The sequence below is a fragment of the Esox lucius genome, chromosome 19 (assembly GCF_011004845.1).
Source record: "Esox lucius isolate fEsoLuc1 chromosome 19, fEsoLuc1.pri, whole genome shotgun sequence".
Taxonomy (NCBI): Eukaryota; Metazoa; Chordata; class Actinopteri; order Esociformes; family Esocidae; genus Esox; species Esox lucius.
The window spans coordinates 2,284,394-2,300,312 of record NC_047587.1 but is presented as its reverse complement, the minus strand read 5'-3'; the positions used below and the strand labels follow the sequence as shown (position 1 = coordinate 2,300,312).

The window sequence follows — 15,919 nt, the reverse complement described above, 5'->3', positions numbered from 1 at the left end:
TCCCACCAGTGTTTGAATGTTTCCCCTCAGCTTCCCACAGCTGTCGGTTATTGTCGCTGTGTGTCGCACGTAGCTGATGAGGCTTAGTTTCGTTTTGCTGTTATACTTCAGCCCTTGACTTTATATCTGTTAATGTTTTGCATTCGGTGCCTGCGCCTGGTTCCTCCACTCAACCACCACAATACACTCTCAAATAATAATTTTATTATAAACAGTAGTAGTTTCTTTTTTTGTCAGATCAGTCAAATGGATGGAGCACAGGCAATAACTGGTGCTGTGATTTCAAGCCTGTATTCTTGATGAGAAATGATTTAATCTAGATTCTGACATTATAATTGGCTTTATCTTGAAGATATTTTAAGCCCATGAAAACTTAGGTGAAATCTGCAGGAGAGATTTGCCCATGGGGGAGATTACTTTGCATTGAACAAAAGTTGCCATGTATGTTAGCTGTTAAAACTAGAAAACAGGAAATGACATAGTTTCACAATTTATATTTCACTTCTGGGTAACAAAGATTAGTCTGATGAGTAACCATTTCTGTACAGGACAGATAACTCCAGATAGTGTAGAATACACTATGCGCTGGGAAAACTAACTGCAAAGAGTTCTTCCAGTACCAAGATCTTCTGCTGGAAAGACCCAGTAAGCCAGTGATGCACTGTCAACACATAAATCCCAGTGTAATCAGAAACATAATGAACATGTGCCATTACTGTGTGAAGATGGGTGCCGTGGGTAAGTAAACAACATAAGTTAACAATGAAGGCGTAATGATCGACAACGATGAGATGTGTCTAAGCAATGAGGCAAGCATATGTATATTCGTATGGAAATTATAAAATATATGTGCAGCGAACACAATCCACAAAAATCAGTTTGTGCCCTCTACACACCCTCAACACACTCTGTTACACCCTGTTACAGTTAATAAAACACCCTCCTGGGCCCTGAACTCTATGTACATTCCTTGTGTCTCTCCCCGTTACAAAATATAATAAGCATCCAAAATATTTACATAGTATTCTAGGGAGTTGTGGCCTGTGTTATACTTCACTTTCTTGCTCCTTTGACAGGGACTCAACGTTTGGATGCCAGGGTAGCCTAGACATCCGGCGCAAGGGGTTGTCCAGAGAACAAAGGTCACTGGTTCCAATCACTGAGGCAGCAAGGTGGAAATAACACTGAATAAGTCACTTAACCCAAACCTGGACTTTGCTATGAATGGAAGTGTTCTTAGCATTATTACTAGGTAATGTAATCCTCAGACCCAGGGAGGAAATGTAGTTCAGTTCTGTTTTTATTACATATTTGAATTGCTTAGAGTTATTACAACAACATATACACTTTTTGGTTTTAAAATATTTATTTGGTTAATATAATATGTCCTCTAAAAAGGACATAAGGACCCAGGACTTCAGAAATGTTGTCCATTTTAAAAAGATGCAAGAAACAATTGTTAAGCATTTCACTGCTACTCTATTTAGATGTAATTTCATTTTTGACCTAACAATCTAGCTTAGCTAATAAAGAAATTCATTACATCCATTCTGCACCACCTCACCCTGTATTTGTTCCATGTAATTTCACACTAGACGCTAAACTCTCCATTTATCATAACATCCATTTTAATATCCTTGTTTTTGCAGTATACATTTTCCCCTTAACTAGTGACATGAACTAGTAATGAACAGTGGGCTATGTGAATTTGGTTGTGAATTGTAAGTACAGTGGATATAAAAAGTCTACACACCCCTGTTAAAATGCCAGGTTCTTGTGATGTAAAAGAATGAGACAAAGATAAATCATGTCAGAACTTTTTCCACCTTTAATGTAACAATTCAATAGAAAAAGAAACAGAAATCTTTGAGGGGGAAAAACAAGAAATAAAAAACTCAATAACCTGGTTGCATATGTGCACAGCACCTTTTGATTTTATTACAGCACTCTTTTTGGGTAGGAGTCTATTGGCATGGCACATCTTGACGTGGCAATATTTGCCCACTCTTCTTTGCAAAAGTGCTCCAAATATGTCAGATTGCGAGGACATCTCCTGTGCACAGCCCTCTTCAGATCACTCCACAGATGTTCAATTGGAATCAGGTCTGTGCATTGGCTGAGCCATTCCAAAATGTTAATCTTCTTCTGGTGAAGCCATGCTTTTGTGGATTTGGATGTATGCTTTAGGTTGTTGTCGTGGTGAAAGGTGAACCTCCTCTTCATTTTCAGATTTCTAATAGACGCCTGAAGGTTTTGTTGCCAAAATTGCCTGGTATTTGGAACTGTTCATAATTCCCTCAACCCTAACTAAGGTCCAGCTTAAGAAAAACAGCCCCAAAGCATGATGCTGCCACCACCATGCTTCACTGTGGTTATGGTGTTCTTTGGGTGATGTGCAGTGTTGTTTTGGCGCAAACATACCTTTTGGAATTATGGCCAAAAAGTTCAACCTTGGTTTCATCAGACCATAACACACTTTCCCACATGCTTTTGTTTTTGCAAATTTCAGTCAGGCTTGGATGTTTTTCTTTGTAAGAAGAGGCTTCCGTCTTGCCACCCTACCTCATAGCCCATTCATATGAAGAATACGGGATATTGTTGTCACATGTAGCACACAGCCAGTACTTGCCAGAAATTCCTGCAGTTCCTTTAATGTTTCTGTAGGCCTCTTGGAAGCCTCCCTGACCAGTTTTCTTCTTGTCTTTTAATAAATTTTGAAGGGACATCCTGTTCTTGGTAATGTCTCTTTTGTGCCATATTTTCTCCACTTGATGATGACTGTCTTCACTGTGTTCCATGGTATATCTAATGCTTTGGAAATTATTTTGTACCCTCCTCCTGACTGATATCTTTCAAAAATTAGATCCCTCTGATGCTTTGGAAGCTCTCTGTGGACCATGGCTTTTGCTCTGAGATGCAACTAAGAAAAAGTCAGGAAAATCCTACTAGAACAGCTGAAATGTATTTGTGATTAACCAGGGTCACTTTAAATGATGGCAGGTGTGTACTGACTTCTATTTAACATGAGTTTGAATGTGATTGGTTAATTCTGAACACAGCCACATCCCCAGTTATAAGAGGGTGTGCACACTTATGCATCCATGTTATTGTAAGGTTTTTATTTTTCATTTTTCCCCTTGGAAGATTTCAGTTTGTTTTCAATTGAATTGTTCACATTATAGGTCACATTAAAAGTGGAAAAGGTTCTGACATGATTTATCTTTGTCTCATTCTTTTACATCACAAAAACCTGGCATTTTAACAGGGGTGTGTAGACTTTTTATATCCACTGTATGTGGACACCTGACCAACACACCAATATGAGCTTGTTAGACAACCCATTCCAAAACCATGGGCATTAATATGGAGTCCATTCAGCCAAAAGAGCATTTGTGAGGTCTCCTGGCTCACAATCGCCGTTCCAGTTCATCCCAAAGGTGTGCGGTGGGGTTGAGGTCAGGGCCCTGTGCAGACCACTTGACTTCCTCGTCACCAACCTCATCGAACCATGTCTTTATCAACCTTGTTTTGTGCACAGGGGAACAGCCATGCTGGAACAGGAAAGGGCCTTCCCCAAACTATTGCCACAAAGTTGGAAGCACCCAATCCTCTAAAATATGTCAGAACACCTTTCCCTGTTGCTGTCCCTGTCCAGAGTCCTCCTGGTTGTGTTGCAGATCAAGACGATGCCTGACAGCTGCCACTGTGCTGACACCTCCCCCTCCCTCGTGTTGTCCCATTCCTTGTCCATCTGGTCATGCTTCTGACCTGGACTAAGTTTAAATAGACTCTGGACTCAGCCCACACGCATTTACAATTATTACAATTGTAATCATAATATGTTGACCTGGCACAGCCAGAAGAGGACTGGTCACCCCTCTGAGCCTGGGTCCTCTCTAGGTTTCTTCCTACAGTTTTGGCATTCATAGGGAGTTTTTCCTAGCCACTGAAATTCAACACTACTGTTGTTTGCTCCTTGGGGTTTAAGGCCAGGTGTTTTGTAAAAGCACTTTGTGACATCTGCTGATGAAATAAGGGCTTTATAAATAAATGTGATTGATTGATTGAAGCTAGAACATGGAGGAAACTTCCAAGTTGTAGTTGTGTCAATACGCAATACGTTACACAGTCATATATAATGACACAAAAAGGGACACAAAAAATATGTGGGAGTGAGATAATCCCTATTCTATCAGTCTGTCCGTGTATGATTGTGGGGGAATATGCACCATTAAATTATCAACTCACCCATGACAAGAACAGGGCCTGGACCGGCCCAGAGTGGGAACAAGGCCTGAAGAGTCATGACCGGCCCAGAGTGGGAAAGAACCCTAGTCCTTCATTACCTGGAACACTGAAACACTAATTAGCTCGTGGAGCCAGACGATCGGGATCTCCACACATTCTGAATACTGCAGCAACAACCCTACGCCCACTGTTGTGAAAACCTACACCCTTTGCTTGAGGGCAAATTATTACTGTCAAGGACTGGACCGCAGTCTTTTGAGTGATGAGACTGAATAAAATCTGATGCTCAGACATCTGCAAATAGACTATACATCACCAATATCAGCTGGGGGGTAGAGCTATGGGGTGGAGGTTGGTGCTGAGGGGTGGAGGTTGGTGCTGAGGGGTGGAGGTAGAGCTGGGGGATGGAGGTTGGAAGTGAGGGGTGGAGGTTGGTGCTAGGTGGTGGAGGTTGGAACTATGCCTGGGGGTCAAGCTGGGAGGTGGAGGTTGGAGCTAGGGTCATGGTTGGAGCTAGGGGTGGGACTCCGTAAATGGGGTCTCTGTGTAAATAAACATGGTGGAGGTCTGGGTGGGTGGAAGGTCTGGATGGTGGATGGGGGACCCTGGTCTACTACCACCCTGGGGCTGGTCTGGGAGGTGGAGCTGGGAGGTGCAGGGAGGGACCCTGATCTACCCCTCTGGGGCTGGGCTGGGCCCTTTGGTTGCCTTTAATCTCCTGCAGGCGTCCCATACCTTTCAGTAGAGTGTTGGCCCCGGTGAGTGAGTACTTGAGTTTCTCCCAGTGCACTTTTTCCCCTCTGCACCTCGGAAATATAGTCCTGCACACACATCACACCTAATCCTCACTGGCTCGTTGATGACGCTGGCTTCAGACTAGAACACACACATTCCACTTCCCTTGCTGGTCTCCGGATTTCAAGCCATTCTCACATCCTACTGTATTTCACGGTGTCCTGAGCCACACCACAAAAATCTGCTAAACCAGATCATCCGTCATCTGCAGGGAGATATTAACCTTATGATTTTGACAGTTTGCACATGAAATATGCAGAAGGGTGTTTAGTGAATTTGGTTGGAAGGACTCCATACCAAAAATGTCCCTTTTAATATACAGTTTGAAGGGAGATTGAACGTACCATACATATTGTATCCTATCAACTCAAAATACTGTATATTGGATCTCATGGTATGCACCAACTGGAATTATCACCCCTATTAATTATTCCGTTGCTCGTTTTAGTGTTAGTGGCACTTAATCATATTCAGGTTTTAACTATATTAACAGAGTATTATTCCGTCATGTTAATTCAGCAAATTGATGTTTTTCATGCAGGCTTGTGTGTGCTGTCAGTGAACAAAAAAAACACCACTAGGACACTACTGCTTGTTACAAAGTGTTTGCATGCTGCTTTTTCCTTTGTTTAATGTAGGCTCTCGTTACCACGCGGTGGTAACAAAATAGATTGTTTGAACTAGAGAGGAAAGCCATTCTAAGCTAATTAAGCATCCATTCCAGCCCACTATTGCCAGAAGTGAGTCCCGACCAAGAAGCACATGCATTTGTCAGCGTTTGACCCCGCGTGGTCTTGATTGACAGCCTAGCTCTTGAATGACAGGCTCGACATCCCCCGACCAATGGTAGGCCAGCTTATAGGAGTGCTGCGCAGCCATTGGACGAGGAGCTGTAAAGCCGCAACGGGATCCCACGTGGGTCAGAGCTGCACTGTAGAGCTCAGCGCGAGCTCAGACATGGGAGGCTGATGTTGTTCACGCGGATCAGACCCTGAACAATCATTTTATTCCCTAAAGCTCGATCTCGGTAAATATCCAGATGTTGATAAATGTGCACCCTGATCTATTATGCTGTTAAGATGCTGTGCAGTTTAGTAAACAGCATTATACAACGATCTAGTATGTCCCAAGTGGGAAAATACTTAACATTTACAAAATGTAACAATACTAAATACATTTGAAAATATTTTTTTTTGCACTTCTTGCAAACTTTGCCAAATTAGACATTTTAATGTATTTATTATATTTAAATCTTGATAAAATATGAATAACGTATATGTAAATGAATAATGTATTTGCTAGTTCGTAAACTTTTAAGAATATGTAAACGTACTTTGTTTTTCTCTCCAGGATGATGATGAGTTAATTCTTTGATACAGCCTTAACTGCTAACTCAAAAACGAAAACGTGTACACTTGGGAGGCCCTACGACCAAGTTTGGAAAAACCTAATATTGGCCTAGGCTATGCATTATTTATCCGTTTTCTTGGGCTTATAAATGAAGACTTTTATTCAGGAATTGTATAATATAATAGGAATTCATGAATGGTTCAATGGTCATAATAAGACAATGCGGCCATGATGCGTATGCGACTGTTGGATTCAGAAAATTGTGAACTGTCCTAATAATTTATTGGAGCTAGGAAAGAAAAAATGAAAATGATCCAGGAAACGAAGCTACGAAACAAATATCACTCGTCTTTCTTTCACATGCTTCCCATTTCAAATGTATTACCTGAAATACACCATAACGGCATATAAGCACATAATTCAAAGCAGGCGCAGACCTACGTATGGAGAACATCATTCTATGTAGGCCTATGTAATATGCGATATCAATTAGCTCATGTATGTAGCTTACTCCAGTTGGGTTGAGCAGCGATAGCACCGGCGAACTGTAGCTCTCTGACGTTTTATCAAACACCACGGACTTTAGCATTCAAAGAATAGCCAAAGTTAACGTATAACAACTAAAATGTCCTTTGTAATTGCTGGGTGCTTTATTCAGTCGGCTAAAAAAATATGAAAATGTTACGACTTCGGAGGTAGTTTGTTCACTACTCAACCCCTTTGTTTAATGTTGGTTTGAGTTAACTTGTCTAGCACACAGTGTAGCAGTCGTCTATGTGTAGTAAGTATTGTCCCTTGATATTATAGTCTGCGCACTGTTGTGGAATAATTTAGGACAAAGCGATTTAAAAAAAAAAAGGACTTTCAACAGTTATTAGGAGCCTTCCTTTAAACTGCCCCGGCGGCCGATAATCACACGTGACCCAATATTTTTCAAATTGATCTTTAAAATCTATCTTTAAAACCTTTACCACTGCCTTTCCTTCATTCTCTTCAGATATGTGACCGATTTAGTCACGGGATTCATAGGACACCAAGTGGGCGCAATTCATTATAAAACAGAAAATAAAACCATGTGGATTACATTTGAATACAGCAGATGTAGACTTTTCTTTGCCACGCGGCTGCTTTGTTTTGGACGTTTGAGTCTCCCTCTCATCTTTCGACTGGCCAGCCCAGCTCAACCTGCGAGGTGGCGCGCTATTTACCGAAGACAAAATTAATTCTAAACCGGCAACCCAAACGATGGTCGACAGACAGGGTGCACAAAACAAACGCTCAAATGAAACCGGGGCCCCACGTGGGGAAATCGTTCTCCGATAGGCCGATACAACAGTTATCTGCGAGACTAAACCTGATTGGACAGAAATAGGCTCTTTCGCCACCGTTTCTTCGTGCTGTAGAGTGCATGTGTGTGGCATAGGGAAGGTAGTAGCTGTGTCCGTGGACTACGGCGAAATGTGAGGTTGTCGAAAGAGTACCATGTTACGCTTTTAAATAATTAAAATTCGGAAGAAATATTTGAGAACATACATTGGGATTAAGCAGCCATCTTTTTTTCCAAACAAAAGGCTCAAACCAAGAGCCCGGAGGTTTGTGGAGGAGAAGAAAGTAGAGACCGTTTGGCTAGAACCAGACCAAATACGTTGAGCTAGCTTGCTAGGCTAGTCCTTCTGGAGGCGTTGGATACGCGCACGGGACTGGAGAAGATGACTGTCTTGGTCCGTGTTCCTCAAAAATATTCTTGCCACCCCGACCGGTTTGAAGGGATTTAGGAACGGAATTTTGCAGTTAACTAATCGTGCACTTTAAGTAATCGGAGTATTCAAACACGCAGGTAGGATGATTACTACTGAAGTGTGTACAGCGTAAGAAGATGGCTAGCTTCACTTGCCATTCAGTTGCCACATAATAACAATTGTGGCTAGGCTGGGGCAGGGAAAACTAGCCTGGATAGTCAGATGGGCTACTTTCCCATAGTGTTAACAAGCCGTCGCTGCTGTAATCAAGCTGGGAAAGTGGAATTTACAGACCCGCGGTGTTTAGAACCGACACGCTGCCGCTGGTGTTAAAGTGTGGAGAAACGTTAAGTATCTAACAACGATCATGTGAATCATGTGCGCGTGTTAAGCAATGTATTAGTTTTCCATCTGACAGTTTTTGCAGTTTGGATTTTATTAACAAGCCTAAGCTGAAAATGTTTGTTTTCTCGTGTCTTCAACCAAAGGATTAATCGCCTCATCAACCAAGGATTTTCTTGCACCATAGGATTTTGACAATGAGTTGTTTTCTCATTCACTAATCCGACCACTGGCTTTGTGTTGTCCGACACTACAGGCTGTTGTTGTGAAAGGAGCTACGTGAGTGCCGCGCCAGGCACTCATCAACCTCTCCATCAGGGCGACCGAAACTCACGCTTCTTCCACAAATAAACAAAGCATACATTTCAAGATGTATCCGCAGGGCAGACATCCGGTAAGTAGTGCCTCTTTGAGACTGCTATTTTGCTTAGTGAGTACTAGAGAAAAATAATATATTTTCTTAATGACTTTATATACTACTTTTACCTTTTTTTGGCTTGAGCGAAAAATTGCCAAAACAGTTATGAATTGCAAATTCGCTGATATTGATACTGATATAAGCTTTGTAGAGATTTATATTTAGACCAACCCCCTCTGGCTCGGTCGGCTCACCCGGCCGTGCGAAACGAGGCGCTGCGAAGCTGATGGTGTTTATGCTCAGCGCTACAAGGGCTGCATGTCTGAAACTGGGTGTAAAATCTCAGCCACTCCCTCAATCCTTTCAACAGAGCGCTACTGTTGGCTGAGCTTCTGCGGTAGCTAGGAGCATTTCATATTAGCTCCCGGCCAATCCCTTACAGCAGGAGGTGATATAGTCCCCTACTTGAGAATTGCAACAGGAGAGCGGGAGCTGTGGATACAGATGGACCTGTCATAGCTAATTTAGATTGTCGGTTACAACGCTGTGCCCGATCGATGGACCGAAACACAGCCGGTTGAATTAACTACATGTGAATGCTGAGCACTTATTGCCAGTGCTTTGTACATCACATCTCCTCACCCCTTTCCCTTCTCATCGGATGTTGTCACCCCCCCTTCAGGCTCCGGGTCACGGTCAACCGGGTCAGCCTGGATTCAAGTTCACGGTGGCCGAGTCCTGCGACAGGATCAAAGATGAGTTTCAGTTTCTACAGGCCCAGTATCACAGGTGAACAAATAACATGGGACTTTATTTAATGCTGAAGTTGTGACTCTATGCTTTCTTGTCCTATCTGTGTTAGCTGTCTTCTGTCATTAACCTATCACTTTGCATTGTCCTAAGTCGTTTACATGCCTCAATATTTGTGTGTTTTGTTTTAAAACCGCCTGAGATTTACTTTGTAACGAAGTGCCATGTGAAATACATTTCTCTCTTGCACTGATTTGAATTGGCTACGTTTGTAATGAGTTCAGTGCCATAGTAATTAACTAATTAGAATAGAATTGGGTCTCCGGCATGTTTTTCAGCATTGTAGAGGGATACAACAGGTTGGCAGGCTGTGCTGAAGTGGTTTCAGATGTGGCTGACTGAGTGGAGGATTTATTGAAGAGTCAGGCAAAGCGAAGAGCCCCCGTGTGCCCAAATGGCCCCCCTTTTCCCTATGAAGTGCCCTACTTCTGACCAGAGCCAACAGGGCTCTGAGGGAACAGGGTGCCATTGTGGAGGCATACCAAGAAATGCCAGTAAATTGACATGTTGTCTCCCTGTTTAAAGTCTTAAGGTGGAGTACGACAAGCTGGCCAATGAGAAGACGGAGATGCAGCGCCACTATGTCATGGTGAGATCATATTTCAATAGAAGACTATTATTGTGCGCGTGCGTGCATGCTCCGTTATGGGTCCAAATTACCCAGCTTGTAGAGTGAACATCTCAGGGCGGAGGGGTGTTGTGTGTTCATCTACCTGTCGGTGGTTGATTTGGGGGTGTGTGTTGTACTTGTGGTTGATGGGTGGATTACTGTATTTAGTGTGTGTTTGTGTTTGCAGATGGTTCTGTACTGGTGTGTGGTTGATTATAGACTGTGTTATAGTAGGTTGATATTATGTACAGGTCTGAGCCGGCCTTCAATGTATCCTGGCGGCATTGGCCTTTTGAGGGTCCTTGATGTTCTTGCAAAAATGCTTTGTCGCTGAATAATTAAGGAGTGTACATTATTTTGGTTAGTCGACCCAAATAGACAATTCTTGTTGTGGGAAAACAACTCGTTGGAACGGAAGTCCTCCAACCACTAGTTGGCGCCGATCGAGATGCGTCTGGGGACGCCCAGTCATTGGCTGACCGTCCTAAATGCTTCGGCTGAGAAACACGACTTCTACCGCCTCTATTGATCACAAGTATCTCTGGTCTTATTGAGGAAACTACGTTTAAAATCGGAATATCCGCTGGCAAGCTTGAGTTAAACCTGACGATTTTTGGGTTTTTTTGTAATCAGAAATCATCACGGATCCTCAGGGATTTGAATATTTCCTGCTACTTTCTGAGTAGGCTATAGGCTTAGCTGTCTGTGTACTCTTCAAGCCTAATGTGTTTAGCAGATTGTTAATGAAAAGCCTACTGATAGATACAATTGTTTCCAAAAAAAACCCATACAAAGTAAATGTTAATAAACTAGCCTTTGTCTAACTAGCAGAAACCTATCGTTATTTGTTGTTCAGTGGGTGTTTGTTTAACAAAAGCGTGACCATCACGTGTGGTACAGAAATGTTGCACAACGGCCTATTTGGTGGTTTTTCTATTTACGTTATTTTCGAGAGCAAAAACCTGGGGGAATACGAAACCTTAACACATCAATGGTATGGAAGGCACAACATTTCATTGTTTTGCTCGAGTGGTTTTTGTGTCCAAATCGACATAACTGGTTGAGGCCTGTAGGTCCCTGGCAAATTGGGTACCCCTTCCAGGGATTCTTTGGGATGTTTGTGAACAAGGCCCTTTGTCCACTTCCCAAGAACTTGACGTACATCCTGGTTTTGCATTGGTCCAGTATCCACTTAATTTGGAGGCATTCAGTGACCTAACTGGTGTAGGAAATTACAGAAATTGGTGTTCTGTTGATTGTGGTGCAGAGTTGGTCCCATTACCATTCTTCTGGATTCATCTGTTTTCTGAAAAGGCATGAAGCCGTTCAGCAGCATGTTGTCACTGAAACTCCCACCAAACCTCATTCAACTGTCAGTCTGGGAAATCCTCTAGCCAACAAAGCCAAAACGATAGCCAACCAGGAATGCCGACCGTTTTTATACATCGCCCTCTGCCTGATGACCTGCCTGTAATACGCTGTGCACCTGTCAGTTTCATGGGGTTTGCTTTGGTCAAACGCATGCCTGTGGTCCTGTTCATCTGATCCTGTCACGTCTAAGATCTTGCTTTATAGAATCACATGCCTGTACGATCACACATCGACCCTATAGCGTCTAATGTCTGAGATCAGTTATTAGAGATTGTGTTCATAAGATCACGCACATTCATCTCCTGTCTGTCTTCCTGTGTCCTCAAGACCGCAGGTCTGTAAGAGCACACATGTTTCTGTTGGCCCAGCTTCATTTCTTTGATACTGTGCTTCTCTGAGAGAAACGTAATCCACAGAGATCAGAGGGCCAACATGTCAAGCACGTGCGCACTAACGCACGCACGCGTGTGTGTGTTTGTGTGTGACTCCATTACTTAGTGTGTAAGTAATGGCTTTCATTCCAGGCAGGCACAAGGTATACAGGTCTATATGAGGTTAATGCATTATTCAGTCCATTAGCTTTTTCCAAAATTGCTTTTCAACCAAGATTGAAGCGAGAGGCTTTCTGTCTGAGACGATGGAAGAGAAACCAACAGGACCCTGGTGTAACTGGACTCACCAAGTAGACGTTTTCCCCAGACTGGATCATCAACCAGGTGGCTCCAACCCTCGACCTTGAAAAGATCTCGGATAGGCGTTTCGCATGGGATGACCTTAACTTTGTGTCGCTGTTCCTTGACACTATGGCGTTGCTACATATTTTAATGGGACAGGAATATTTCACGCCTCACTCGTGCAAATGATTGCATGAAAGGGACCCTTTGTCATGTGGACCTATTTGGTCTGTCTGAAAATCCTGTTATGTAAATGAGACCGAGTAGCTGATTTGTTTTTAATGGCTTTAAATCCCCCCCCAGGTTTGTGGTTATGAGTAATGTACTATGGGATTCTTCAAATTACACTAGATTGTCTGTGATGTATCAAGACTTGAAAAGCAATACTATTTTGTGTGAACTTGCAGATATCTATAGCTCAAGATGCTAACTTCCGGGGTAGCCTGCGCTATGTTTTTGATGGAGCACCCGGAGTTTGCAAGTGACCCTGCGATTAACCGCTACAAGGCTGCAATCTAGCGTGGTATGTCTAGAATGTGCCGGTTTGAATTTGAACGTTATGCAAAGGGTTTCGCAAACTACATTAAGTCTCATAATGTAAACAAGTTCTGTTTCTAGGCATGAATCAGCATGAAGTAGGACATAAACCACACCCACTTTCTCACTCAACTGTGACACTAACCTTAACTTCAATAACTCAAGTTGAATCCGGGTATTAAATGTTATCCCTAAACAAATGCCTGCTGATTACACACCTTTAATTATGGAGATGAGTAACTACGGTAGGCCTGTCCATTCTAGGGTTTATAACCAACACAATAAGGGATTCCTTTAAAACTCTTAAGTTTGACCCTAAACCTGAGATTTACTTTGTTCTCTCATGCAACAGCTGCAAATAAGGGGTGGATTTGTAATGTTTCACTGTCATTGTGAGGACTTCAGATTGAACAGCTGGGTGTTGTTGTTGCTCCTTCAGAAAGCTGCAAAAAAACATCCTGTTCACGTCAGTGTTTCGTTTTCAAGGCATGTCGTTTTACAATGGAGTTCATTAAAACATTTTAAATTGTGACTTCAGTTTGGACTTTGGACCCTTCTTGTCACATTTAATAGGGACACTAAGATCAAACTGGTTTGAATGCAGATGCTCAGTGCTGCACTCCGTGCCTTCCTATCTAGTCTACTCCCTCTTCCATTCTTCCCTCCTCCTCCTTTCCTTTCCTCTCCTTGCTCTCCCTCTGCTGTCCTGTCATTCTGACATGCTTCCTGTGAACTTAGTGTTTAACTCAAGTCTCCCTGTGTTGGATTAGATCCAATCCCACAGCGCTGTTATTGGTTTAGGGCCAGGCAATCCCTGCTCTGCTGTGTATATAAGGATAACGGAATAAACTTCCACAGAAGTATGTCCCACTGATTGGGTCAGGTGCTTCCCTCCTCAGCTGTTTTCTTTAGGTTAACAGAATACACTTCTATAGTATAACAACCTGTGATTGCATCATTGTGTCAGCAGGATAGAACGATCTCTGTACAGCAGATTCTAGAGTATTGGTCGCTATCCTCCATTTTGTTTGCTCTGGTGCATTTTCTCACACACTAACTGATCCACAATGACAATGCCACTCTGTGGTTGGCTAACACCTGGGACGCCACAGTATGGTAATACAATGCTTAGGGACTGATGTGTGTGATTCACCTAATTCTTTGTGATTAGGGATGCAATTGTAGTTAGATTTTTATATTCTGATTGGCCTTTGCATCCTGCTACTCAAGAAAAAAATTGTTTTCTGGTATCAATTCTGTAAATAAAAGCCTTGAAAAACAGTGTCTTATTTTTCCTGTGGTGTTTTGTGTTAATTAGTGTATTTTACTGCAGTTACCCTGCCGTGGTAGATCATGGCAGGCTGCAGTCCATTATAAACCAGTGGTTTGTGGGTCCCATTAAAAAAGGCCTCATTATAAAACAGTAGGTTGTGAGCCCCATTATAAACCAGCAGGTTGTGGGCCCCTTTATGAACCAGCAGGTTGTAGGTCCCATTATGAAAGGCCTCATTATAAAACAGTAGGTTCTGGGCCCCATTATAAACCAGCGGGTTGTGGGTCCCATTTTAAAAGGCCTCATCATAAAACAGCCGGTTGTGGGCCCCATTTTTAAAGGCCTCATTATAAAACAGCAGGTTGTGGGCCCCATTATAAACCAGAGGGTTGTGGGTCCCATTATAAACCAGTGGGTGGTGGACCCCTGTATAAACCAGTGGGTGGTGGGCCCCTTTATAAAAGGCCTCATTATAAAACAGTAGGTTGTGGGCTCCATTAAACCAACAGTCAGCTAAACGTTCCCTTTCCTGAATGTGTCCCATAATGATCTAGGCCCATCAGCCCTACACCCTATGCCCTTGTGGACATATTAGTTTGATTGGTTTAAGTAATATTGTGGATCTTATACATAGCCTTTTGAATGCCCAGGTGGATGTATCACCACATTTCTTTCCCATCTCCACTAGGGTGGAGGTATCACCACATTTCTTTCCCATCTCCACTAGGGTGGAGGTATCACCACATTTCTTTCCCATCTCCACTAGGGTGGATGTATCACCACATTTCTTTCCCATCTCCACTAGGGTGGATGTATCACCACATTTCTTTCCCATCTCCACTAGGGTGGAGGTATCACCACATTTCTTTCCCATCTCCACTAGGGTGGATGTATCACCACATTTCTTTCCCATCTCCACTAGGGTGGATGTATCACCACATTTCTTTCCCATCTCCACTAGGGTGGAGGTATTAGGGGTCCATTTCTGATTGGGAAATTACATCTTGTTGTCTTGGTGAAATGTGGCACATGAACTGTTAGTTCTGTTAACCAAAATCCTAAACCAAGACTTTTTCCTTTCGCAGTACTACGAGATGTCCTATGGGCTGAACATTGAGATGCACAAACAGGTATGTACCCATCATCATCATCATCTGTGACAGCACACACACACACACACACACACACACACACACACTGGCTGGACTGGGTGGGGGACAGGGGCGGAGGAGTGGTGGTTGATCATGGTTTATCAGGCCCGGAGAAGACGACCTTGGGCAGGTTGGGAGAAGATGACTCTGGGCAGGACAGGAAGGGACGACCCCGGGCAGGACAGGAAGGGACGACCCCGGGCAGGACAGGAAGGGACGACCCCGGGCAGGACAGGAAGGGACGACCCCAGGCAGGGCAGGAAGGGATGACCCCAGGCAGGACAGGAAGGGATGACCCCAGGCAGGACAGGAAGGGATGACCCCAGGCAGGACAGGAAGGGACGACCCCAGGCAGGACAGGAAGGGACGACCCCAGGCAGGACAGGAAGGGACGACCCCGGTCAGGGCAGGAAGGGATGACCCCAGGCAGGACAGGAAGGGATGACCCCGGTCAGGGCAGGAAGGGATGACCCCGGGCAGGGCAGGAAGGGATGACCCCGGGCAGGGCAGGAAGGGACGACCCCGGTCAGGGCAGGAAGGGATGACCCCAGGCAGGACAGGAAGGGACGACCCCGGTCAGGGCAGGAAGGGATGACCCCAGGCAGGACAGGAAGGGACGACCCCGGTCAGGGCAGGAAGGGACGACCCAGGCGGACAGGAA

At 43.7% G+C, this 15,919-nt stretch overlaps 1 protein-coding gene across 8 annotated transcripts in view; it reads left to right on the top strand.

The window, feature by feature from the left end:
• The first annotated feature begins 6,050 nt into the window (after positions 1–6,050).
• The window catches only part of tle3a (TLE family member 3, transcriptional corepressor a), a 44,847-nt gene continuing 34,978 nt past the window's right edge, over positions 6,051–15,919 (top strand). For 5 of the 8 annotated variants that reach the window (XM_029114953.2, XM_029114952.2, XM_029114951.2 and 2 more), the window contains exons 1-5: positions 7,782–8,230; positions 8,731–8,868; positions 9,515–9,621; positions 10,168–10,231; positions 15,193–15,237. In XM_029114953.2, the coding sequence (XP_028970786.2) occupies positions 8,845–8,868; positions 9,515–9,621; positions 10,168–10,231; positions 15,193–15,237 (240 nt within the window). In that variant the 5' untranslated portion in view covers positions 7,782–8,230; positions 8,731–8,844. The other 3 variants (XM_029114949.2, XM_029114947.2, XM_029114948.2) reach the window with 3 other exon arrangements.